General features: G+C 48.8%; 3 protein-coding genes and 1 long non-coding RNA gene across 5 annotated transcripts in view; 1 reads left to right on the plus strand and 3 right to left on the minus strand.

The window, feature by feature from the left end:
- LOC310904516 overlaps nt 1–24,386 on the plus strand; it is a 66,112-nt gene extending 41,726 nt beyond the window's left edge. The window contains exons 11-13 of the long non-coding RNA XR_014588407.1: nt 4,614–4,683; nt 23,997–24,180; nt 24,265–24,386. This is a non-coding gene — a long non-coding RNA (uncharacterized lncRNA). The remainder of the gene's footprint in view (nt 1–4,613; nt 4,684–23,996; nt 24,181–24,264) is intronic.
- Nucleotides 8,920–12,610, minus strand: LOC310904510 (G-protein coupled receptor 35-like). The gene is made up of 2 exons (XM_083849359.1): nt 12,281–12,610; nt 8,920–10,943 (listed from the first exon to the last, which is right to left on the minus strand). The coding sequence occupies exon 2, from the start codon at nt 10,915–10,917 to the stop codon at nt 9,988–9,990; it is 930 nt and encodes a 309-aa protein (XP_083705485.1). The 5' UTR covers nt 10,918–10,943; nt 12,281–12,610; the 3' UTR covers nt 8,920–9,987.
- On the minus strand, nt 18,461–21,946 carry LOC310904507 (G-protein coupled receptor 35-like). The gene is made up of 2 exons (XM_083849355.1): nt 21,636–21,946; nt 18,461–20,005 (listed from the first exon to the last, which is right to left on the minus strand). The coding sequence occupies exon 2, from the start codon at nt 19,991–19,993 to the stop codon at nt 19,046–19,048; it is 948 nt and encodes a 315-aa protein (XP_083705481.1). The 5' UTR covers nt 19,994–20,005; nt 21,636–21,946; the 3' UTR covers nt 18,461–19,045.
- Nucleotides 23,746–26,651, minus strand: part of LOC310904503 (G-protein coupled receptor 35-like) — a 41,824-nt gene continuing 38,918 nt past the window's right edge. For both annotated transcript variants that reach the window (XM_083849337.1, XM_083849336.1), the window contains one exon: nt 23,746–24,919. In XM_083849337.1, coding sequence (XP_083705463.1) covers nt 23,950–24,919 — 970 coding nt within the window. In that variant the 3' untranslated portion in view covers nt 23,746–23,949. The remainder of the gene's footprint in view (nt 24,920–26,651) is intronic.

Raw genomic sequence — 26,651 nt, forward strand, 5'->3', positions numbered from 1 at the left:
TAACAGTTTGCCCTGTTGTGCTGCCTGCACTGTAAGTAAACTAATGACGGCCAGAGCATTGTTTTTAACTGTTATCGCTTCATGTAGCGTTTTCTTAGTATTTGAACAGCATCATCACATCAGCCCCCTGATCTAGACCAAATGGGGATGTGTGGTAGGCATGAGCTCTAAGGCAAACGGGTACTTTGAAATTCCCCTTTGTGGCCAGGACACCTCTGTGAAACCCAGGCACAGTCAGACACCTGCTGTGGTTTCGCTGTCTCTAATTCCTCTGTGTGATTGAGCTGTCTGCTGTGGGAGAGGGCAGTTTTTGTGGCTATAGCTTGCCTAGAAAGAGTCTGGCAAAGTCAGTGTTATTGCCTGCAAGCAAGGGGAAGCTGAGGCAGCGGTACAGCAGTCTGTCATGTGCAGGGGGGAGAGACAGTTGACAGAAGGGAGGTTTGTGTGTGTGTGGACATGTGCCTGTAAAAAAAAAAAAAACAACAACTTTAGCAACACAATGGAAGAAGCATAAAAAGAAAGACAAAGAAAATAGCACAGAATCTTAAAGAGAAAAAGCCATTTCTTCATATTTCCTATCACCCATTTAAAAATGTGCAGTAGCAGCTAGGGCAAGCTCATCCAGCCTTGCCAGAGCTCTGTTAACCACACCATTTTCTTTCCGACGCCCCTTTGCTGGCATGATGTGAAAGTGACCCACTTCAGACAGGCAAAGCAGAAGTTATTATTTTCAGCCTCGTGCTGAAGCTAAGCCTCCTGCCCTGTGGCTAGGACAACTGCTCCACCCAGAGCCACAGCGGCTGCACTGCTACCAGCAGTGGTGCACACACTGGTTCGTGTCACTGCAGACGTCTTTGGGAAGGAGACAGCAGTGGAGTCCGAGTTTCATTTGCTTATTTTCACACGCAGGTGTACACAGGCTTCGTCTGCACATTATGAATTATATATATATATATATATATTTTAATCTAGGTGTTGATAACTGAATGACATTCGCTGCAGGGTGGGAATGCCAGGGTAAGACCTAGGGCTGGGCAGGTGTTTGTGAGGAGAAAGGTGCAGCAGGTGAGACCAGCCAGAGCTGGCAGCAGCAGTCACTGGCTTGCAAACGTGAGAGCTGCTGGAAACACAGCTCCGTGGAAATGGCACTCAGACAACTCGTGGTTCATCCTTGTGAAGTTGCTTGCCACAAAGTGCCCGGGCGGCTGTACGCTTTTGTGGTTCGATGCACTCGAAGCGGCTGAAAGTACCTGGGTCTGGCAGGACATGGGGCCTGGTGGCCCCAGCCCTCAGCAGCTGGCCGTGCTGCCGCCAGCGTGGGCACTAGCCGAGGGCCAGTTGCATCGCATCAGCATGCTGCAGTGGTTTCAGCTGAGGAATGCAGCCAGATTAAAATACGGTCTTCAAACTCTTTATCTCCAATACCTCCAACATCCCTTACATCTCTAACAGCATACCTGGCCCATGTAACTAACAGGTGACTTTTTTGTGAGGCTCTTCTCAAGGTACAGTGACACACCAGGCCTTCCCAAAACCATTTCAGTGTTTCTTTTTCTTTTCTTTTTTTTTTTTTTTTTTTTCCTGCATGCAGAATGTTTGCTATTGCAGACAAAGCTTTTCCAGAAGCCAGCAAACACATCCTTATCACTGGGGGTAGAAACATGCTTGTGAGAATTTTCTGTTTAGAGCAGCACTCTGGAGAAGGATGGGAATTCTTCTGAAATATGGTATTTCTTGTTTAAGGGTACTCCCTGCTGCCCACCCTGTCCCTCTTGGAAGTGAGCAGAGTAAGAGCACAAAGCATTTCAGAGGAACTGAATGTTTCATGCATCAAAACTGAAACGTATGGATAATTTGTCTCTCACACACATTTCCCTTACCCCTCCCTTTCATTTAACTCCAAATTCGGTTTGGGGTAAATTTCTTGTGGGCTGAGCAGAAGTTTGTCCCCAAATGCCTTTTCCTGCTTTCCAAAGCCAACCTCTCTGCCTTACCTGTGCCCGCTGTGCCGGAGACCGCTGCAGAGAGAGGTCAGGATTCCCTCTAGTGGTTTGACACCCTCTATGCAGCCCCATAGCATAACTGTAACTTGGGCCTTTCAGCTTTCAGAGCCGTCTGTAGCTTCTGACAACTGCAGGTGGGTGCAGATGTTTCCCACTCAGAGCAGTTTCCAGCTCAGCAGGATCTACCTGGTGGGCGCTGGCTGCAGCTGGCCTCTTGTGCTCTGCCTGGTGTGATGCTGCACCAAGCTCTGGCAGATAAGGGAGAGTACGTGCTGACTGCTGCAAAAGATGGAAGTCAATAGCGTGTTTGGATTCTTAATTTTTAAAATAATTTTATCTAAAAAGTGATTCCATTTGCTCATTGAAGGAAAACAAACCAACCAACCAACAAACACTTGATGGGCTGTTATGTGCAAAGACACAATCCACGATCTCCGGTTTAGGAGGTTCCTAACCCACAGACCCCAGTAACCTGGAAAAGTATCTGGTGGGCTTGCAGCCCCTCACAGCAAGGATGGCTTTCTCTTCCAGCCTTGCAGTACAGTTCCTGTGCCCTGCAAATCCGACATTTCGTGGGCTCAGATGCTGTTCCTTACACCAGAGTTCATATAGAAACTGGAAAAGTCTGGTGGGGAGGTGACCTGTACTGAGAGACCCTGATTCCCCTGAGAGACCCTCTTCCTCACAGTGAACAGGAGAGGCACGGGGTTCATGCACTTACACTTGTTCTCTGGGTGCCCACAAAAAAGACCTCTGTACTCACAGAGATCACTAATGTGCGTTGAAGTTAAATCTGAGCCAAAGGAAAAAGCTCTGGCTACCAGGGGCTGAAGCAGATGTTCCTGAAAGATCCAAACAACGAGAAGTCTAGGAGCACAGGTCATTCAAACACTTGTAAAGGTAGCTTGACCTATGCAGTGATTAATCACTGCATTGAAAACAAAATAAACCAAACAAACAAAAGCAAAGTAAAAAACCCAAAGCCTACTTTAAGTCCAGAAGTTCCATCTGGAGAATGTTTACTCGGCCTTCTGGCTTGTGCAGAACATTTTTGAATCAGGAGCTCCAGAAAAAAGCAATTTGTATGAAATAAGGTGTATATTAAACTATCTATGCCCTCTGTTCAGAAACATTAGTCATGGGGAACTCCTAATTTCTCTAGATTTACAAATCTTATGCATCAGGAACTGAATTTATGTAGAGGTTTTTTTGTCCTTCCCTTTTTCCATGCCACAGCCTCTGCTGTTTCTCCATCTCTGTGTCTCTCATAGATGCTTACTTGCTTTCTGTTCCCCTTAAATCCTCATGTCACACTGCTACTTTTTGTCTGCTACAGCACAGGGAAGAAGGCAGAAAAAGGCAGGATTTTCACTCTATGGTGACTGATATGTTAGCTACCTTTTTCTTGGAGACTGAGGGTTGCATTCATAATATTTATTCTCAAGTCAGTATTTTTACATGGCATAGAATCATAGAACGTCCTGAGTTGGAAGGGACCCGTAAGGATCATTGAGTCCAACTCCTGGCACCACACAGGTCTACCCAAAAACTCAGACCGTGTGACTAAGTGGTCACTTAGAAAGACCAAAGGCTGCTTAAACTCTGACAAGCTTGGTGCTGTGACTACGTCCCTGGGGAGGGAGCCTGTTCCAGTGCACGACCACCCTCCCGGTGAAGAACCTCTGTTGACATGGGAGGGATGGGTGAAATTGCACCAGAAACAGCACTAAATGCTGCTTTTAGAGAAAAGCACTGGATTTTCATGAAACCAAGGCTCCCTAGTGTCTGTGTCAGCATGGTTTATAAACATGTTTAACAAGAGGGGTAAATACAGTCCTGAGGAAAAGCTCTGGTGCATGCTGCTCTGATCCTTGAACACACCTCGGTAAATAAATAAATAAATAAATAAATAAATAAATAAATAAATAAATAAATAAATAAATAATGGCTTGCACAGCTCAGCCCTTTGCAAGTTTACAGCTTAAAACAAATGACCATGTTTTAACTTCTGTCCTGGCATAAATTCACTGTGATGATTCTGTTTGTCAGCATGCTCACACCTCCCATATGCATTTAACAGCTGTGGTAGCAAGTTCACAGAGCAGCCAGGCCTCATGAAAAGTTCCCTGACTGTGGTGTTCCTTTTCTTAATAAGCCTAATCTGACCCTTGCATCTCGGCTTTAGATTAGGAAAGAACTGCATGTGAGAGTCAGCGCCAAAGGCAGATAAGAGTTGGGTACTTCTTGTAGAAAGTGTTTTTTGTTGTGTCTGGGTTTGTTGCGTGTGTGTTTTGCTTTCTATCAGCTCATTTTCTGCTGCAGTTTTAACATGTCAAAAAATGTCCTGGGCAAGAAAGAGTGGCCCGCACAGGGACTGGATGCTTGGCACTGCTCAGGATAACTCCGAGTAGCAGTGACCAGGTCTGGCCACCAAAACGTGCCCTGAAATGAGTACTGAAAGGTTGAGCTGCTTCTGGTGTCATTTACAGAAAAAAATTAAATGGAGAGTGAGGGGATGGGGAGGGGAATTCCCAGGATGTAGAAAGGATGGGCCCAAAAGCCTGGTAGAAATGCTGGTGCATCTTCTAAAGCATGCTACTTTTCTTCCAGTTTGGTGTCCACACCTCTGCATGCCCAAGAATTTGCCACGCACGTGGATCACCTTTCCTGTGGGCAGAAGGTTGGTTAGTTTTCTTGGGTTTATTATTATTTTCTCTTTCTCTCTCCCCCTCTCTCGCTCTCTCTCTCTCACTCTCTGTTTTCCTCACACTCATGGAAATTCTTGTGGTGTGTGTGTTTCCTCGCTGGGCACCCTGGGGCAGGGTGGGGGAGATGGCAGGCTGGGAAAGGCTGCCCCACGGACACGGCACCTTCCCTGCTTCCTCCAGCTCCGGCAGCCTGTGTCGCCTCCTCACCCTGGTTGTGTCCAGCCTTTGCTGGGGAGGGGATCCCCCTCGTTTGGCAGGGGAGGACGTGTGGTTTTGGCAAGAGGCTGGATCCTGTGTGGCCATCCACAGGCAGGCCAGCCCAGCCTGCAGTGTATGGTGGCAATGTCGGACAGACAGACAACATGGGTGACCCTGCCGAGAGCTGGTTTTGCTGGGGACAGAGCTACCTGAGGAAGGAAAGCTTCTGAGAAGTAAATGCCGGGCATACAGAAAGCAAAGCTGCGCACAGTTAGCTGTCTGGAAAGGGTAATCGCTAATGCAGCAGTTTCTGAGGTTAGATATTCCTGTGGGTCATGTACCCCCAATTCTTTCCTCTGTGACAGTGATATAAGGCATATAGGCAGCTTCTTGTTGCAGCAGCACCCTGGGGCAGGACAGTCATGGGGAAGTAATAGTGATCTGATTTACCATAAAATTGTAGGTTAAAGTCCTGATCCTTCCTGCCCCAGGATCACTCCTGATCTTTGGCAGCTCTCCTGACCGGGCTGCCCTGCCTGTGATGGCTGCTGAGCAGTCACCCATTGGTGCCTCTGTGCTGTGAAACCAGATAAGGTTGTACAGTCCCCTTCCTTCCGCCCCCTAGGGCTATTCTCAGAAGAAATTACTAAATAATATTTGTAGCAGGCAGAAGTGCAGATGTGTTAACTTAAGCGAGTCAAGAAATAGCTTTGGCAATGCGGAGGAGCTGTGCAACCTGCACGGAGTGTGCGTGCTGGTGCCCTGCCCTCCTGAAACGTGCTATCTCCATGGTGGAGCTGTGATACAGAGCCTCTCTGATGGGAAAGGCTGGTCCTTTGTTTCTTGGTTGGCGCGACATGACTTTGGTTGAAATGTGGTGTTTCTGGAGCTCATTTTTGTGTGTTAATACATGGCAAGGGTTAAACCATGTGACTTTGGGGCATGCTACCCACAAGGGCAAAAGACCTACAAACTTGCTGTTGCAATTTTTGAGTTTGATAACAGTTATGCACGAAATACCTGTGCCAAACTTCCACCCAACCTGAAGCAGGGGGCCTGGATTGAAAGCTGAGGGCCAGAAAGGCAACAACATAAAGTGTTCATCTTGGTAGGAAAACGTCACCAGACAGAAGCTACATGAGAGTTTTGACGTCGGTAAAGCTACCGACAAATCACTGCCAGCATTTCTGATATACAGGACTGCAGCAGCTGCAGCCTTTTAGCACCTTCACCGAAGGCAAGGGGTACGTGGGGTCAGACGCCGTCTCCAGCCTGTGCGTGTGCTGACCGCCGTGGACAGCTCATCCCCTCAGAGCAACCCGGAGATGTTTCTGGGCCCTCATTCAGGACACGTAGGAATGCTCCCATCTCAAGCTAACAATTGTGAGCCACCCTGATTTTCATTTCCCCAGAAGTGCCCTCTTTCTTTCTTAGATGAAAGCGTCTTTGAAGCATGTCACAGCTTTTTGGTGAGAGCTTTCACACTTTCCCCCCCCACACCTGACATTCAACTGAACTCTCATTTTTCGGTCAGCTGTCCCGACGCTGTGCTTGGCAGCGGGGTTCAGTTTAAGTGTAACAGTAACGGAAAGCCCCCAGCAGGAAGACTGCTGTGAGACATTACTGAATCTCTGTGAGCAACAGCGCAAATGCAGGAGGGAGTTTTGGATGTGCTCCCACGCTGTGTCTGTGTCCCAGCCTGTGCACTGCAGCAGCTCCGTGCATGCTTTCAGGTGACTTGTTTTTTTTTTTTTTTTGTAACCAATCCCTTGAGTGCTTCTGAAGGGGATGAAACTGGCTGTGTCCAGCTCTGTCACCGGTTTGTAGAATTGGAATTAATGTCACGTAGGAGATGGCAGTGCAAGACGTTTGCGTCTGCCTGCAGCTGCTGGAGGGACACCACGGACGGCCTCCTGAGGGCAGGACGTGGTCGTGCGTGGCACAAGCTGCCAGCCTCGCACCAGTGCCCCCACCGCTTGGAAAGCACGGGGGTGGTGGCGTCCAGACTTGGCACCGGAGAAATCTGTCAAGTCCATAGGGCAGAGCACATCTTGGGCTGAGGAGGTGAAGCTGCGCATATTTGAAAGCTCGATGGGTGTGGTGAAATAGCCAGGTTTTTACAGAGAGGTCAAGGTAAGCCAAGCAAGGCCTGCTCCACCATTATGGTTATGGTCTACCTTTGTGTGGGGTGGGGCTGGCTGATTTCCAGGTGATGGTGGAGGAATCAGTGTCTTGTCAGCAAGTGCTCACATCCCCCTCATCTCCTGAAGGTTGCTGAGTTCACCAGAAGCATCAGGAGATAGCAGATTGCTGCTGCTTCCTCACTGCTTAATACGTCTCTTAGTCCTTCTGTGTTGGAGAGCTTGGCCAGGTGCTTATGGATTTAGAGGACAGTTCTACTAAGGCAGCCAAAAAACTCCAGGCAGGGAGAAGTAAAAACAAACAAACAAACAAAAAACCACAAAAATGCAACCACAAGAAGGTGAGCAAACAGAACAGCACAATCCAGCATTCTGTCTGGGGAGCCTGAGTGGGTTTCTCCATCGTGCACGTGGTGTCTGTGCCAGGTATCGCAGCCCCAGCACAACCAGATCCATGACGGCCCATTACTGCACTTGGATAGCCCCTGCTCAAATAGTGAACAAAGGTTTTGTTCCTATTTTGAAAGGACAGTATCTTTTTTGATACTGAGACCTGCTTTCCGTCCTGTGTGCCCTCATTAACCAGCTGCTCCTGGGCAGTCGTTAGAAGTGGCAGGGGTCCTAACCAGATCTCCTGTGGTGGTGAAGACCATTCCTGTGCTCCCTGCTCAGCATCATCCTGCACCAGCACAACCCAGCCATCTCTTCCACTGCCCTCCGAGACTTCCTCCCTCTCCAGCCCCCAGAGAGCACCTGAGGGCTTGCTGCTGCACGGAGGCTTTGATGTGAGGTTTCTGTGCTTAGGAAATTTGGCCATCTTTGACCAAACGTTGATGGTATGCCTTTCTGTGTGAGTGGCTGCTAGAGGAAGGGGTGTTACTTGGAGCAAGATGGGTGAGCAGAATCTGCTCGGAAATGCTTTTTTTGTAGGCAGCTTTGTGTCTCCTCCACCCATGTAATTAGTGGTTACTGGAGGAGAAGTATTTTTTTTTCTTGCTGCATCTAAAATAGCTGTTTGGTTTGTGCAGTGCTTTCACCTCATGTTGGTGGGACGGAAGGTGCAGATAAAGACACGCTAGCAATCAGGTAATCTTTCAAATCACTGCTCCCTCTGCACACAAATCCCATACAGGGTGTGTGGAAATCTTAAAGGTTTGTTTAGTTTTGTTTGGAAACAGTCCATCAAATTAAAGGGGTATTCTGTGCATATGTCGCCCATCAGCACACAGGTCCAGCCGAGGCAAAGACTGAGCCCTTCTGCACCAAGGTCAGCAGTGTGTGATCACTGCCAGGGCCATGCTGCACCTTGGGCTGGGGCAGGAGAAGATACCCATCTGTGCATGCACAGTGCTGTTTGTTGCTGCTTTGATCTTTGTAAAGAAAAGGTGGGGGTAGAAGAGGTGAGAAAGCAGCCTCCTTAAAAGGTCTATTTTGTGATCAGAACCTCTTATAAACCCCCACCCTCCTGTGCTGTGAGCAAAGGCTGGACATGGCTCACAGATTTTCATGGTGACAGAGCAGATTTCCCCATTTCTGCCCGAATGAGAAGCCTGCATCCCCCCTCAAGAAGCTGCCAAGGCTTTGATCTCATCCTGCGTGGGCTTTGCTGGGCAGCAGTGCAGCCACTGCCCAGGTGAACGGACGGCTCTGCTCAGCGGTTGTCTGCAAAAAGGCCTCTCCTTGAGGGGGGGTTCCTCCTTTCAGCATGTGCCTTGAGTAGGAGATGTGGAGGCTGTGCTGGGTGTGGGGCTGTGAAGCTGCTGCGGTGGCAGCAGGGCTCAGCCCAGTGCCCACAGGCAGCTGGGAACCCGGCCCACGTTCAGGAGATGTGGGTGGAGGTGTGCACCTGGTTTCTACATCCTATCTCGGGACATCTGTGTGTTGTCTGAGCATCGTTACAGGGGGGTTGGTTAGCCATTTTGCCTACTCAGTTCTTTGCAGGTATATGCATTACGGGGTGGCCTGCAGTGCGCTGCCTCTGAAGATCCCAGTCTCTGTAGCAGCTCATACTCCTTGCCCTTTGCTTGGACAGCACAGGCAATGAGCTCCCTCCTTGGGGACCAAGCAGATCCCATAACCACTAGATCCCCACTGTTTCCATTTAACTCATTAAGAGATGGTGCTCTGTGCCGGTAACACAATTTTATTTACATTGGATACTTTGGAAAAACATGTTGCTACTTTCTTTAGACAATTATTTGCATTATAATGTTGAACAGACTCCATTTACAGTGTCCTTGTTCCCACCCAGCCACTCCAGCTCTTTGGATAGTAGTTTTAACGTCATTTGACTCAAATGCACTCAATGTGAAGCTTTTCCCCCAGTACAAGTAATTGCAGTTTCTTCTGACCTCTGCTTGTAATTGATGACCATTTTGTAGCTGTTGTATAATCTGAATTATGCTGTAAACTTGACCAAAGCAGGCTGAATGTGCCTCTGCTACTGTGATTTTGCATTTATTACTAAGAAAAGACACCTGTTACATAAAAACATCCACCTTTTTCTGCAGTTGTTTCACTTTGGGTTCGTTTGGTTTTCTGATACTTGAAAAAATCTGTTTCTTTGTCACAACTGCATAAAAGCCGGCCCTAGGCAGGGGGATGGACAGAAGAAACTTTTACCATTGTCTGTACTTGTTCGGGGTTTTCGGGGAAAATTCGAGTTTTTGCAGTAGAAGTCTACCATTTTACTCAAATTTGCATATGACAGAGAATTGTAGTGGCAATCTAGATTGTTGCATCATGATATGGGCTGCTGTGGTTGTCTGAATCAGGGCCGATTTTCATTTACCTGAATCCTTCCCATTAGCAGAAAGTTCCTCCATCACACTCACATACAAAGAAAAGTTTCAGCACTTTCAGTGTTAATACTGAGCCTTTTATCGAGTCCCAGTTGCATATGGAGTTGCCAAAAATGTGTGCCGCGTACATTTTACTCTAATGCATGGGAAGCTGAATTTCAGCATCTTCAGTGGATTCAGATTTGGACCTCACTAGCTTGGGAGATGCTTCCTTAAATTCCTTGTTTACAAAGTAGTAACAAATAGCATCTAGGCAGCAGTTTGTGTTTGCAAGGACCGAGGCAAGGTGAACGAAGTTGTTAACCCTCTGTATCGCAGGGCAGCTGGAGCTGATGGAGTCCATTATAAAGCGAAGGAGATGTCCAAGGTAAAGAGGCAAAAAGCATATGATGAACACTGCCATGTTTGCAGTCACAATGTAGACAGCCTTCCTGATGAGCTTTTTCTCGTGACAGTTTTCATTCTTCTTTTTCAAGAGTTCTGCAATGACTTGTATGGAGCAATAAATCACAATGATCAGTGGTATGAAAAACCCTCCAATAATAACACACAGACTGATTACTGAGGGCTTAACGGAGGATTTTTCGAAACAAAGTTCATCTTGCTCTCGATTCTCTATCATTTTAATAAGGAAAATCACAGAGATGAAGACTATCCAAAGAAATCCAGATGCAAAAGATGCCTGCAGGGGTGACCTCAGCGCTTTGGCTTTCAAAGGGTACTTGATGGCAAGGTACCGGTCGGCTGCCACGACAGTGATGATACCGATGCTCATTAAGCGGTTTATGAAATAGCCACTTTCCAGAATCAGACACCATCTACCTACCTTCATCTGTTGGAAATTGGATAATGTTTTAAAAGGCAAAGTGAAGAGCAGCAAGCAGTCGGCCACAGCCAAGTTGACCATGTATACTTTGGTTTCTGTCCACTTGTTGAGCTTGCAGCAGAACACCCAGAGCGCCAACACGTTCAGAAAAATGCCCAAAATCAAAACTGGAATGTAAACACACAGCTGGACAAGCGGAAAGTTTTCATAAGCTGTGATACTGCAGCTGTTCTGGTTCATTGTGGTGATATTAAGAGGCACAGTTCCTGGAAAAGCGGATTAAACCTTTTAGATGCTAGACTCTTGACTAACTTGGTGATTAATTTGGGTAGTATTTCATGAGCCTCATAACTTTACCACAGTGAAAACTGGACTGTGGAGATGCTGCTGCAGAGCAGAACTGTCTGCAGGGTACCCGATGGGATAAAGAAGGAGAGGGACCTCAGCCACGGAGGAGAGAAAAGCAGACTCTGCATCCTGTGCAGGGCAAACTGCTTGCAGAGGGCACCACTGGAAAATGCTTGTGCCTCTGTTTTTGCCAGACTCAGAACAGCCAGAAAAGGGGGGATCCTGCGGCTGTGAGTTCTGTGGGCTGTTACAGCCTGTTTTTAATGAGAAGGGTATGCTTCAACCCAGGTCTCATCCCTCTCCTTATCGTGGTGCTCATGAGAAGCCAGCTGGCATCCTCACCACTCAAAATGCTCTGGGAGAGATGCTGCAAAGGGATAACTGTCCTCTCCTTCAGTCCTGAGCTGTCATCACTTCTTATTAGTGGTAAGAGCAATTATTAGTACATCTCTTATTACTTCAGCTGCCACTGCATCCTTTATTCAGTGGTAACATTTAGTAGTCTGCAGGAAGAAGCAGAATGCCATGGGCTGCATGCTGCTTTTTAAGGACTGTGCAAATCGATCTTAATCTCAGAAGCGTTAGAGCAATCTGCCAAATTCCAAGGGGAAAAAAAAAATACACAGCGAGAGTTGTGATCAGCAGCCATGTGAAATAAAGTAGTGAGCTGTACGTATCTGGTCTGCTGGGTGTTTTCTTCACCCAGCGTGTAAGGGCTGTTTGACCCACCTGCTGCAGAGTTAATGCAGGAGTATATTCTGGCTGTGACCCTTCACGGTCGGAAAAAACATGGGAGTTCTGCGATGTCTGTGGAGTTTCCTGCGAGGGAAACCTGGCTCCATGTGTGCAGATTCTTGGGGCTCAAAAATATCCTGGGTTAAAAATCTCCAGGGCAGTGCTGCAGCATCTACAAGAGCTGCGTCTCTTGACCAGCTTTGAAAATCAATCATGCTGCCGAGTGATATTGCTGTGAGACCTCCTCTTCAGAGGTGAGGCAATGGGCTACAGCTGATACCTGCAGCAGCCCTGTGTTTTGGATGCAAGGAATGAGTTTTGAGCAAAGGCTAAGACTGCCCTTAAGCATCCGAAGCACGTCTATTGTGGCCAATATCAAAAGGAGCCTTTGAAAATACACAGTGTCTAGCCCTCTTTCAGTTTCTCTGCCACCATTTAGGTGTCCCACCATGGATAGGGATAGGCAATGCCTTTTGCAGTGCTCGAATAACTGTGTCAGCAAATAGCCAGGAGGAATTACCTGCTTGCTCACTGTCCTCGGAGAGGTTGACTGCTCCTCCTGACCCGTTGCGGGGTGGCCTGCAGGTGTGATGAGCCCTTGCAGCAGTGCTCCTGGCATGGGACCAGCAAGGTGCTCTGCGATGACCACTCGCTGGTGGCTGTGGCAGCAGCACGGCTGGTGGAGGAAGCACCCCCGCCCCTCTTCAACGCATTTCCCCAGGGCTGAGCTTCCTCTTGTTGCCACTGCCATGGCTTGTACCACCCCCTGTTGATTGAGGAGCCTGTCTGCCATGTGGCCCCGCAGCAGTTCTTCTGGTGATGGAGTGGCTTTGGGTTCTTCTTGGGTTCATTCAGTGCCCGACGTCTCACTGGGCGATGCCCATCGGCCTTCCTCACCCACTTGGAGGGGAAATGTCCTGGAGGATCCCTGAGGTCGTCTCTCTGCCATCGGGACTGCCATCCGCTGTCACTGTGCTGAGCCCCAGGACAGAGCAGCCTCGGCTGGCCCTGGTCCCATTCGCAGAGCTGTTGGAGAGGTGAGGGCTGTGGTTTGCAGACAGTTTTTCATAACTCGGTTTCAGTCTGAATCATGGTCTCGTCTCCCATAGTCCTCCTCAGCCAGCAATTCTGAGAGAACGTGGCACCGTGACCTTGTGACCTGCCAAATTTGTGTCTACCCTGGGGTGCAGGTGCCTGCTGGCCAGGGGCTCCTCGATGGCCATCCTATTGCAACTCCACCTGCAAGAAAAGCTCATCTGAGCTCTTGTTCAGCAAGTTCAAAGGTCCTGCTCTTGGTACCAGCTGTCTTGAGTAAACGCTTCCAGCTTTCTGGTTCTAAGATCTTAGGATCTGCTTCCAGGTCTAAGAGCAACTCCTGGGGGTATTTGTGCACTGTCAGTCTGCACTCTACAACCCAGCCTTTGAGATTAACTCCTTGCCGATGTACAGGCAGCATGGAGCTTGGCTAAATGCCTCTCCTAAGGTTTCCAGGTTTCTCTTGCCTTTCTTGTGGCTTCCCCTTGGAGAATGCTTATAGGTAGTTGCTGACCTCTTAGTACACCCAGCTCTTTGATCCCTAACCACCATCATTTCCATGTCATGACCCTTGTTAGTACTGTTGTTTTCAAAGTGATCCAGTTCCTGAGTTTTGATAGTTTCAGCAATGTACAGAAACCACTTATTTTTTTCGGACAGCGTTTGAGGATGATGCACACTCCTACGGTCTATGGCAAGGCAATCACTACCAGTATTAACCACAGGTAATCGAAATCAACCCTGGAGGTCGCTCAGATCGTAGCATCCCTCCAGCACCACGCTTCCCATTCACAGCTCAGTGCTGCAGTCACCCTACACCAGGCAAGGGCAGCTACTTCTACCGTCAGCCCCGAGAGGCTTCAAGGCAGGGACTGTGTCAGCAGGCACAAAGCAGGTGGCCATGATGCGCCAGTTCACCAGGATATGGCAGAGCAATTCATCATCAGCTACTGGTAGGCAAAGCTACGGCAAAGTGAGATCTGCAGAGACCTCACATGTCTCCTGGTGGTTCCTGAACACCGTCGGGTCAGGATCCTTGCAGTTTTCTGTCCCGTGCCCTGGCCACCCATCAGCCAGCCTCTGGGCACCCATGGCTGCTTACAGAGCCCTTCCTCCGTCCCCCTGCAGGTGTTACCACTTCTGCCACAACCCGATGTGCTCGCCTGGCATTTTCTCCTGCCTCCACAGCTCTCAGCCTGCCTCAGCCCTGCGAGCTGTCACTGCGTGGCACGGCACCGATGACGCTCGTGCTGTTTTCTCACTTCCTTGCTGGCAGCTCTCCAGCAGGGAGGTCTGGGGGCTTACGGCATCGCTGAGTAGCAGTGCCAGGAGGAAATGCATTGCAGCTCACACAGTGCTCCCCAGGGATGTTTACTGACACCAGCCTACCAGGCCTTGGCTGGAAAAGGGGTTTTCTTACTGAAAGAAGCCAGTGGGGCAAAACACTCCTCCAAGGTGAAGCACTAGTCACTTTTGCCATTATGTTGTTATTCAGACATGTGAAACTGCAGTTTTCAGGTCTGAGCATAGCACAGCTGCTACTGGCTAGGTCCTTCCTAGCCTGCCCCCTCCTAGAGAAGGGACCACGTTTGCTAGTCCCTGCGCTCAGACCCTATTTTGGCTGACTTATTCGAAAGCCTTGTTTCTGCTGTGAGATTTCATGTGCCAACTTCTTCAAAATTCTGGACTTCTTGGGTTCCTCGTCTTTACAGAAAGCTGTGACAAAGTAGCCAGGTAGATTTTAGGTCGTACCTGGACAGCTTTGTTGTATTTATTAGCAGCAGTACTAGGTGATTTCACTTCTTTTCTTGCAATTTGTGTGTGTAGGAAGCTTTTTATATTTAAGGTGAGAATGTCTGCAGTTTCAATATCCATCAGCCTGATTCTTGCTAAGAGCTATGTGATCTTTTCACTTCTTGAACTCTAAGAATTATTTCTGTACTGCACAATCAGTCTTCCGTCCCTTGTAAGCTCTGCCTGATGTCCTGCTTGAAGCTGACTCCCAGCCAGAAAAAGCCCTTCCCATGGAGCTGTCCATGTCTATCAGTGAGCACGGGAAAGCCCCCCAGGACAGCCCAGGTTGGAGGGGCTCTTGCCTCCCTCCCTGGCAAGGGAAGGTCTTGGAGTTCTCTGCCTCCCGCTGCTGGCACGTGGTGGTGGGACAGGGCCTCAGGAGAGGTGAGGGAGGAACTGGCGCCCCCTCCTCATGGGCAGAGAGACACAGGGCACTGCCTCACCCTGCCCCGCAGAGCCTCATCTGGTGTGTTTTCTTCTCTCACTTTCTCACAGGAAGACGCAATGTTGCGACAACAGATCTTGACCAAGATGAAACTATGGGTTTGGGAGCAGAGCACATGGGTCCTATTTTTAGCATGGAAAGCCTGCGAAATAGCAGTGTTAGGTTAACAGCATTGGCCCCACGGCATGACTGACCCTGGCTGTTGAGCCTGTTTCCCCTTTCCCCTTCCTTAGAGCCGCACAGGAACTGAGCCGCGGCAGATAGTGCGCTCACGGGGGGCTCTGTGCTGTGGCCCCTCCTGCAGCATCAGCACCCAAAGGCTCAGCCTGTGCATCTCTGTGCAGATGCTGCAGGGAGGGCACGGCAAAGCCGGTGCTTCCCGACTGACTCGGTGCTTGCAGGTGTCCCTTGGAGGCTGCCAGGCAAAGCTTGCGTTTGAAGGTTTAAATGTAAGCAGAAGGCAGTAGCTTTTAGCCTGAAATAACAGTGTATGTACCTCAGTTCCTGCACCTGCAGAGGATACAAGAATTTACAGAATCACAGAACGGTAGGGATTGGAAGGGAACATGACAGATCATCTAGTCCAATCCCCCTGCTGGAGCAGGAACACCTAGATCAGGTCACGCAGGAACGCGTCCAGGTGGGTTTTGAATGTCTCCAGAGAAGGAGACTCCACAGCCCCCCCTGGGCAGCCTGTTCCAGTGCTCTGTCACCCTCACCATGAAGAAGTTTCATCTCACATTTAAGCGGGACCTCCTGTGAGTTCCAGCTTGTACCCACTGCCCCTTGTCCTATCATTGGATGTCACTGAGAAGAGCCTGGCTCCGTCCTCCTGACACCCACCCTTTACACATTTATAAATGTTTATAAGGTCACCCCTCAGTCTCCTCTTCTCCAAGCTAAAGAGACCCAGCTCCCTCAGCCTTTCCTCCTTCAGCCAGTTCTCAGTCCACCTCCCTACCCAATCAACCAGACCACACTTCCTCAGTTTAGCTGCAAGGATGCTGTGGGAGACAGTGTCAAATGCTTTACTGAAATCAAGATAGGCCACGTCCACTGCCTTTCCATCATCTATCCACCTGGTTATGTCTTCATAAAAGGTTATCAGGTTGGTCAAGCATGACTTCCCCTTGGTGAAGCCACGTTGACTGCCCCTATTGACCCTTTTATCCTTGATACGCCTACAAACAACGCCAAGGATAAGTTTTTCCATCACCTTTCCAGGCATGGAGGTGAGCCTGACCGGTCTGTAGTTACCTGGGTCTTCCTTCTTGCCCTTTTTGAAGACTGGAGTGACATTTGCTTTCCTCCAGTCCTCAGGCACCTCTCCTGATGCCCATGACTTACCAAAGATGATGGAGAGTGGCCTAGCAATGACTTCTTCCAGCTCCCTCAGCACCTGCAGGTGTGTCCTATTGGGACTCATGGATTTATGGATGTCCAGCTTGCTTAACCAGTCCTTAACCCAGTCCTCATCCGCTGAGGCAAACTCCTCCTTTATTCCAACTTCCTCCAGGGCCTCAGGGGTACAGGGCTCCTCGGGAGAGCCTCCAGCATTATAGACAAAGAAGGCATTCAGTAACTCCACCTTCTCTTCTGTCACCAGGGCACCCACCTCATTCATCAGTGGGCCTACATTGCCTCTAGTGTTAGTTTTATCTGCAGTGTATTTGAAGAAGCCCTTTCTGTTTTTCTTTCACCCCTCTCGCAAGGTTTAATTCTAGGGAGGCCTTAGCTTTCCTAGTTGCCTCCCTGCATCCTCTGACAACAGCCTTACATTCCTCCCAAGTGGCCAGCCCCTCCTTCCATAATCTGTAGACTCTCTTCCACTTGAGTTTGCCCAGCAGTTCCCTGTTTAACCATGCAGGTCTCCTGGCTCTCTTTCTTGACTTCCTACCTGTTGGGATACTCTGATCTTGAGCTTGGAAGAAGCAGTCCTTGAATACTAACCAACTGTCTAGGGCTCCTTTACCTTCAAATACCTTGTCCCATGGATGTTTAGGGAGGGTTGATTCCAAAAATAAAATAAAAATTGAGAAGCCTTGCGGGTGCTGTAACCTGCAAAACCACAGGATCCTGAGTGAGTGGTACTCAGGTGCAGTGTGCGGGTGTCAGAATTAGTGGCTACGGATAGGAGAGTCTGGGTGAATTGAGAACCATCAGTTGTGCAGACAGGAGGTGAGGACGGTCCTGGCTGGACCTGCACACGGTAGGGTCAGAGCCAGCTCAGATTTCCCAGCTGCATCCACCTCTTCTTCCCTCAGCACTGCCTCCAGCTGGATCCACCAGGCCCTTCACTTCCAACTTTGGCCCCTTTCCTAGGCATTGCTAGGGGTGGTAACCTTTTAGGAATGAGACAGTAATGCAGGAATGCATGCGGACCTCTGTGTTTTTCAAAGAGATTTTAAAATTTGTTTAAAGGCTGTGTGGTCTTGCTGGGTCCAACTCACTTACAAAAGCAACATATGAAACTATGATAACAAGTAGAAAATCCACAGCTGAAGTCAGGAGGCCTTTCCCTGTGAGGCCTGATGCAAAGGGCTCTTGCTGACTTTAGCGGACATCACTTACAGTGTAAGAGCAGTTTGCACACTTTTTCCACTACTTCTGTCTTGTTTTTCTTCTAGCAAAAGAATATTTACTGTTTGTACCAACAAGTACACTGCCTAGTTATAAGCCTCGGAGCACTTTAGATTTTACAAAAAGTTCAGCAAAGCACTTGGCACTGGTGAGCTCAGACCTCAAGAACTATGTTCAGTTTTGGGCCTCTCATGACAAGAAGGACATTGAGCTCCTGGAACGTGTTCAGAGAGGAGCAGTGAAGCTGTTGAAGGGACTAGAAAACAAGGCATAGAAGGAGTGACAGGGGAAACTTGGGTTGTTTAGACTGCTGAAGAGGAGGCTGAGGGGAGACCTCATCGCATGCTATAACTACCGGAAAGGGAGTTGCAGCGAGGTGTATGTCAGGCTCTTCCTCAGGTGACAAGTGATAGGATGCAAGGAAGCAGACTCAAGTTGCACCAGGAGAGGTTTAGATTGGGCGTAAGGAAAATTTCTTCATGGAAATGGTGGTTAAGCATTGAAATGGGCTGTCCAGGGAGACGCCATCCCTGGAGGTATGTAAGAGACATGTGGATGTGGCACTTATGGATATGGTTTAGTGGTGGACTTGGTAGTGTTACACGACGGTTGGACTTGATGGTCTTAATGGTCTTTTCCCCTTTCATTACGTAAATGATCCTATGATTCTCTGCTCACCTCTAACCAGACAGGACACTCATTAAAGATTTGACCCTTTTGAAACATGGCAGAAAGCCTTCACCAGGGCTTATGGAAGTCATTTAAGTGACACGACGTCTTCACAGCTTTATACTTGATATACACATGCTATGTTATGCTCCTAAGGGTCTGTTATGTGGCCCACAATACTTTGCAGTAATAGCTTTATTTATACCCACAATGATTTTTGTCTTACAAATATCAAGGTGTTGCTGTAAGCTAATAAAAGTGTTACATGGCAGGAATAGGACAATAGTGTCATGCCACTACCTGACTCCTGCGGTTTACCCCACGCACAGTGATAGTTGCATCCTGGTCATAGCTCTAGGCGTTGACGTTTTATAGCTGGGCGGGAAACTACCACTGCACAGATAACTTCTTTGATGTGAGTGACACAGGTATATTAGACTTGACATTGTATTACAGTGGCTTTTCCTTTTTTTTTTTTTTCCTCAGTGACCAAAAATTACAGTAGTAGAAGTTGTTTTATGCATTGCTGTAAAGGTGCCAAGTTTCTTATGTTTAGCTGCAAGATATGTACAAATAAGCACGTGGCCAAAACAATGGCCTTATCATCTGTTCTCCATACCATGTGGAGCTCCCTCTTGACTAGGAGACCCCTTTTTGCAGGTATGCCTATACCCAGGATTGCAAATACTGTAGGTAGCCCCATTCCCTCAAAACTTCAGCAGCACTGTGGCTCCTGACATTTATGGTGCACTAAACCTTTTTTTATAACGTAACTTCCTCAGTGGGTTGCTGTGACTCTTGGCTTTGATTCACCTTAGACCTCTTCAATATACAAGTGGGGAGCAGAGAGGAAAATTCCTTAAATTCCTTGGCTGCAAAGTAATAGCAAAATGCATCCAAGCAGCAGTTGATATTTGCTAAGCATGAAAAGATCTGAATAGAGACTCTAAGTTTTGAGAGCAGAGAACAAGCTTTAGCAACCTCTGCTATGAACCGCAGGAGCAGTGTGATGTAGACAGGTGAAAAACATACGGTGAACACACACAAATTCACAGAAACAATGTGGAGCGCTTTCTGGATTAACATTGTGTCATGAAAGCTGCTGGCCATCTTCTTTTTGAGACATTTGATGACTTTTACTGAACAAAAAATTATAATCACTAGAGGAATAAAATATCCAAAGGAAATGGTGAATAACGTTAAATACTTAGGTTCAGTAGAATGTCTCTGAAGGCAAAACTTTTCTTTACTTTCTTGAAATTTTTGCTGGGAGTAGGAATAAATTATCTGTATTATCCAAAGACACCCACAGACAGAAGCTGATTTCAGTGGGGATCGAAGACTTTTTGCTTTTAGAGGAAATATGATTGCAATGTATCGATCGATTGCGATCAGCATGATGATGTAGATGCTCATAGGCCTGTTTGTAAAATATATCATCTGTACAGCAAAACACAAGTCGTCTATGGGATGTTTGTTCTTGGTAAAATATATCATGAAAGGCAGGGCAAAGAGCAGGAAACAGTCTGTGACCATGAGGTTGATCATGTACACCCTGGTCTCAGTCCAGCTCTTGAGTTTGCAGCAGAAGACCCAGAAGGCGACTGTGTTCAGCAGGAACCCAAAGGAGAGGACTGGGATGTAGACGATCAGCTGAAACAGCAAAATACCGTTCTGCAGCGTGCTGTTTATATCAGTGCAGTTCTCCATGGTGGGCTGTCCCTGCAAGAGAAGGGTGCAGGTGAGAGACCGAGCTCGGGGACGGGTCCCGCTGCAGTGCCCTCGCTCATGGCCCTGCGGCTCCTCGCCCCCCTGGCCACGCGCGGGGGCTGTTGGCGGGACGAGGTGCCATGCAGCACGCCCCAAGGCCCTGCACACACCACACAGGGGTGTCTGGAGAGGGTGCATGGGCAGACCCTCAGCCACCAAAGCAGCGCTGTTCTCCACCAGCTGACACAAACCTGCAGAGGGAAACCCCTCCTACAATTGCTGTGGGGTGGCAGCCTGTCTCTGACCTCAGGCCTGGCTTGCCCTCCCTCCAGCTTCCTTTCAGGGTTTTGGCAACAGCAGAGAGTCTCCAAAGCAGGCTGACAATTTCGTAGTCCCTATTGGAGAACTACTGTCTCTCTTGCACTAAGGCAGCTCACAGCAGAGCTGAGCAACATTCCCCTTTTGCTTTCCAAGACCCTTGCCTTGCTGCCAAAGCCACCCCATGGGCTCGGTGGATCTTGTCAGGCCCACAGACCCACACAGGACTCGAGCCCCTCTGGCCGTGGCATAGCCCTGGTGGCTTTGTTCCTGGGGATGGCCCCCAGCACCCGGCTGCTCCTCCTGGGGGCAGCAGGGAGGAATGGCCCCCCACGGGCACTGCCAGCCCCGGCAGGTAGCCAGCTGGTCTCAAAAGACAGAAAGGAAAATGAGCACACCTGTCTGATCTCAACCTTCAGAATAGGAAGCCAAAATGCTACCAGAGCAAAAGACGCGAATCCAAGACTTTAGCCTATCATCTCCTGGTATTCCTTTAAATACTGCAGGGCAGCTGCTAGCAGCAAGGCTGCCGTGGAGGATGAATCAGACTCAGTTTGCAGCTTGTAAGAAAGAGCATACAGTGAGGCAGGGAAAGAAAACACACAGATTCCTATCATCTCTTGTAAATACATTGCCTTATAAGTCAGCGCTTTCTGAATCTTAGTATCTAAACTGCAGACCAAGCGTATGACTGCATGAACTAAGTGAAATGTTTTTAGTATCTGTGACTGGGAGCCAGATCCAGCAATGTCAGAATTAAGCTCAGCACCTGCCCGAGCACCAGAGCTGCCGTGGCATTACAGAAATACCGGGACATTGCAATTTTCAGGGTGGAATTTATGGAGGGACTACCATGCAACCACTGTCCTGGCTCTCCTGAGCTGCCAGCTTCCCAGGTCCTACCACATACCCTCCAGCTGTTCCCCGCCAGCCTACTGCGACCACCCTGCAGTGGAAAAACCACTCTCTGCGTGCACGGAGCTGCCCCAAGTAGTAGCTGAGCCCCTCAAATCCCTCACGAGCCTGCTGAGCCTGCGACAATCTCCCAGGTCTCATGCTTCGGTGTGCCTGGAGCAGTGTCCCTATGCTTGCAGCAGGTGCATGGTGAGAAGCACTGGTACAATACCGCAGCAAGGGATGGAAACCTCCCTGAATAGCACAAGTGGGTGCCAAACAGCAAAGCACGTCTATGAAGGCAGGAGGAAGCCGAGGCACCTGTGTGCCAATGTATGATAACAAGGACAGCCCTGGGTAGCGCTTCATTCAAGAACTGAGGAAACAGAGCACACTGCCACACACCTGTGCAGGAAGAATGAAAAGTTACCTGCTTCTTATGGGGCTGCCTGCTTGGTTTGGTCCTTGGGAAGGTCGCAGTGGCACAGGAGATCTGCCGAGGCTATGGGTGCAGGATGACGCTCTGCGCAGGGCACGACCACCCAGGAAGCTGCTGACAACAGCTCAGAAGAGCTGAAACACAGCAATGAACTCTTGTTCCCCAAAAGTGCTTCATTTATTACCTCCTCTTCGGGACAGTCAAATCTCTGGTGCCCTCTGTTGTTCCTCTCGCATCTGCTCAATGCTTCACCATTGGTTTTGCACCCAGCCTACGCCCTTCCCCCCCCTCTCCCCCCAAGTAATTAAAATTTAATATTTTCAGTTGTGGGAAAACAAATCCTTTTTAAAATCAAACCCGTAATGGTTGCAAATTGCCCTTCTGGCAGCAAAAGGACCCCCCGGGAGCCCAGCATCCCGTGCAGCCTCTAGTGAGGCTGTGGAGCGACCCCTGGGCCGGCAGCACAGGGGGCAGCAGCTTTTTGGAGGTGGGGGGGGCATGTTGGTGCTTGTGCAGCCGTGGTGGTGGGCCCAGGGTGAGGGTCCGAGTGTGCTTCTCTTTGGTTTCTTTGCATGATGGGGGGCAGGTGTGACAGGCTGGTCCTTTGCCCACTGATTCTAAATGCTGCGTATTGGTGTCATGGGAAAGCCCCTGCCAGTAGTGACAGCCCACACCAAGACACAGGCAAGCGAGAGGAGAGTGAACTGTAGGTGTGAGGAAGGTGTCATGACCTTTGGAAACATGTTTAATAACATCCCTGGGGTATTTTTACACTCTTTGTGATGGCCTTTAGCATCCGTCGGTCCTGCAGGGAAGGTCTGACTCTCAAATCCATTCACCTGCACCACCTGTGTGCCTGCTCAGGATGCAACAGGCACAGTGAACGCCCCTCACCTCCAGCCCACCTCCCTCCTGACTGTCAGGTTGGTCGCGATGCATTACAGGGCATCTTCCCCCAAAATGTCGAGTACCTGAGCGAATACATGCCAGCACCCGGCCCTGGGGCAGCCAAAGCGAGGGCAGCTCCTCCAGTGGCCAGCACAGCCCTGCTTACCCAGGGACAGACTCTGGTGCCCCAGGATTTGTCCCATGCAGTTGTGTCACCTGAGCTTGTGGTCCCAAAGGTGCCAGTAGCAGCAGTTTTACCAGCAGCTGCAGGCTCCCTGAAGGCCATGGGGAAAATGTGCAAACAGGCAGGGAAGGCTCAGGACACAACCTGACTCCTTCACACAGTCTCCTGGTGCTCTGCAAGCTCTCATAAGGCATTGCCTGGGCAGCACGTGGAGGCAGGGTTAGAGATGTTTTCAAGTATTTAGAAAGAAAAAATCCCAGTCCTAGGCAGCATTTAAGCAACATACCGGGGATCATCCCCCTCCCTATCCTCCCCACTGACTTTTCTATGCTGCTGACTCACAGGACAAACACATTTCACCCACAGGAACTTCAGAGGTGACAGCGTGGGTAGGCTGCAGAAACCTGGACACAGCTGTGACCCCCTGCCAGGGACCTGGGGACCAGCCTGGTACCACAACACAGGCCCAGGGAAAAGCGGTGCCTGGGTGGTGAGGGTCCAGGCAGGGCTCAAAGGGCCCCTTTCTCCTCAACGGTGGGGAGCAGCAGCCCCCCGGGGACAGCCACTGTAGGGCTGGGTCTCAGGAGGGGAGCCAGCAGGAGAACCCCAGTCTGAGATCTCCTGTGCTCTGTGCCTTTATGGCAGTGGCCATGGCTTAAAGTGTTGCTGCACATCTATCTGACCAGTCAGCCTGGAGGAGATGAGCAGTCAGCGGAGTCTGGGCTGTTTTGTAGGTGCATGCACTTAGCAATATGGTGGTACCACCTGAATGCCCTCACCCCACCAAAGCAATGTGTTAAAAATAAATTGGCCTATTCTAATAACGTAAACAATCTGAAATATGCAGAGGGGTAAAGCACTATGTATTGTACTGTGCTGGCAATGAGGTTAAGTTGTCTTTTTAGCTGCAAAATGAAATAAAATAGGGTGATATACTTGGTCACCTGTCTTCCTGTAAGAGTAACAGCTAGGCGCTAGAAGGAAGCCATGTTACTGAACAGCCATCACACACTTGCTTTTACACCTCTGTATGAAACAACTTATTTGTTTAATAGACACGTAGAATAAAAATTACAATTAACTTGGTAATGACAGACATAACAAAGCTGTCCCTGGAATGAAAGGGGTAATCTGGTGTTACTGGGTTATCCCAGTAACACTGAAGCTGTACCTTCTCTTGGCATTGCATTTTTTTGGTGGTGGTGGTGGTTTGGTTTGTATTCTTCCTTTCCTTTAGCAAGTGTTTATCTGCAAGGATTGGGTTTGATTTGTTTTCTCAGTGCTGGATTTGGGCTGCAGAATGGCTTCTTGGAATTCCTTGGTCACGAAGTAGTAGCAGACGCTATCCAGGCAGCAGTTGGACGTGGCAATGCACCTCGTCAGGGCAAAGAAGTTCATCATGACCTGGATCAGGAAACAGCTAGATCCAATATACTCCATTATGAACCTGAAAAGTATCCCAAGGTAGGCTGGCAGAAAACATATTAGAAACACAATCAGATTTGCATAAATAATGTAAAGAGCTTTCTGGATTAATTTCTCTTCCAGTGAATTTGTCTTCAGCTGTCTCTTAAGGTTCCTGATGATTTCTATGGAACAAAAGGTCAAGGTTGCTAATGGAAGAGTGAAAACGAAGAAAATGGAAAGCAGGGTCTGAGCAGTGGGTATGGTGGCATCCTTCTGAAAACAGAAAGCAGCATGTCTCTTTTGAAATCTTAAGGTTGCACCGATTATAACAGAGATCCACAGAAGCCCACAGAGAAGGGCAGCTTTTGATGGAGACCTGCAGGTCCTAGCTTTCAGGGGGTACTTTATGGCAATATATCGATCAATGGAGATAAATGAAACAATGTAGATGCTCACTACCATGTTGATAAAATACATTGCCTCTATAAACTGGCAGAGTTCATCTCGGACTGACTTATTCCAGATCAAATAAGCCATGAAAGGCAAGATGCAGATGACGAAGCAGTCAGCAAAAACTAAATTGATTGCGTACACCCTGGTTTCTGTCCACTTCTTTATTTTGCAGAAGAACACCCACAGGGCAAGGGCATTAAATATTGCTCCAAAAGAGAAAATGAGGATATACAGAGCAAACTCAGTGAGACGAACGTGGCGATTCACTTCTACATCTGTTACACTACAGCTGTTGGACTCATTCATTGTCCTGATGTGTGGATGGCACGTGATGTTCTGAGACCTGAAATGGGAAAAAAAATGATTAAGACTTTTCTCCTACCTCTCAACAGATGCATGACTTCTATAAACAAAGGGTATTTATTTAAATATTTACACTGTTATGAATGTGAATTTAAGCCTACACAAATGGCCGTCTCCGACAGCCTGTAACTGGGATGCATCCTTGTGTCAGGCTCTGTTTATGCTTACTCAGTTTATGAGTAAATATCTCAGGATGCACTTCCAATAGGACATGGCAGGCAGCCCCTATTAAATAGTGGACTCCTGACTGGGAGAGGGGAATAGCACTCAGACTGGAACCCATAGATAGCAGGGGCACGCTGTGACAATGTGAGCACTAATTCTTTAAGCCAGTCTGTGCAGATGAGGCAAAAAGACTCTTAGCTTGGTTTTGAGCTAGGCAGGGACTGCAGCAACCAGTGCTAAAGTCTAGCATGAACCATGAGCAAAAGCTCTTCTAACAGATCTGCTGGCTTGGGAGGCAAGGGGTAGACTTGGTGGGCACCATCATGCTCTGGCCCTTATTGGGCAGGTTTCTGTGCCTTTGGGCTGCCTTGTGAACCCAGTGCTCCTGCTCCAAGCTGAGGAAAACAGAGCTGAATCTGAGTCCTTCATCCCAGAGGCATGCTCAAAACCCTACAGGCGTGAGTGAGGCACGCTGCTCTCCACCTCCTTGGCAAAGAGGGAAAGATTAACATAATTTTAGGCCCATTCATTCCAGGAGAGAGTACGAGTCTACAGATGTAAAGCAGAAAGACTTACCCAAAAGAGGAAATGCCGGTGCAGAACAAGGAGCTGCAAATAAGGGCTTTATAGATGGTTCCTTCTCAAGGTAAGCATCCAGGCTGCCTTGTGAAACCTATAAGCAGTAGGTCCTGAGCCTCTGTCACAACAGCTACTAGATGCTTCACAAGAGAATTGTATGTGTGAAGAGTATGAACTTGGGGGGGGGCTGATAAAAATCAGTTTTTATCAGGCTCCATCCTGTGCAAAGTAGCTCTGTGCAATGTGCACATATTCTCTGAATTGGTGATTCTGGGCATGTCACTGAATTTCTGCTTGCATCTCGATGCACATTGGAAAGAATGCAACCTTCTGATTTCAAGTATTTGCCACTCTAATGGGAGAGTGGACGGGTGAGGTATCTGGTGAAATCCTACAGCTCTGAGAGAGGCAGGGGGACGCCATGATGAAGACACTTGGCTAAGCAGTTATTTGCCTCTGCAAACCATGCAGACCTTGTGGTCAGATGGTGAGGACACTGCCTCCAAGGTCAGGCTTCAGCTCTGACATAACTGACTCACAAATAACACAGATTCTGGGGGGTTAGACAAGTGTGTTGGACACCAGCAGACATTAATGTGACTCCTGCAGAGAGCTCTCAACTAATTACTGCATGCTGAGGTCTGGGTGTCCCAACAGACCTCGCTGCTTGCAGCCTGTGCCCGGGGAGCAAGCTGCTAGCTGTCACCCAAGGAAAACCTCTGAACCACATCAAGTAGCAGCAGGGAAACACCTTCATCCAGGGATAAAGCTGCCACACCACTATGCTTACTACCTGCACGAGCAGTAAGTGGCTTTGCTGGTGTGGCTGATGCCCAGATTGCTTTGCACTGGCCGTGGTGCTGCCACACCGCTAGCAGCAGCCTCCGTGCTGAAGTATGACGCAGGCAAACTGTGTTGGTGTGCTCTGCGGTGTGAAAGGGCTCTGGCAGACCCCGGCTTTGGTGCTC

Source organism: Anser anser, assembly GCF_964211835.1.
Source record: "Anser anser genome assembly, chromosome: 9".
In the NCBI taxonomy this organism is placed as follows: Eukaryota; Metazoa; Chordata; class Aves; order Anseriformes; family Anatidae; genus Anser; species Anser anser.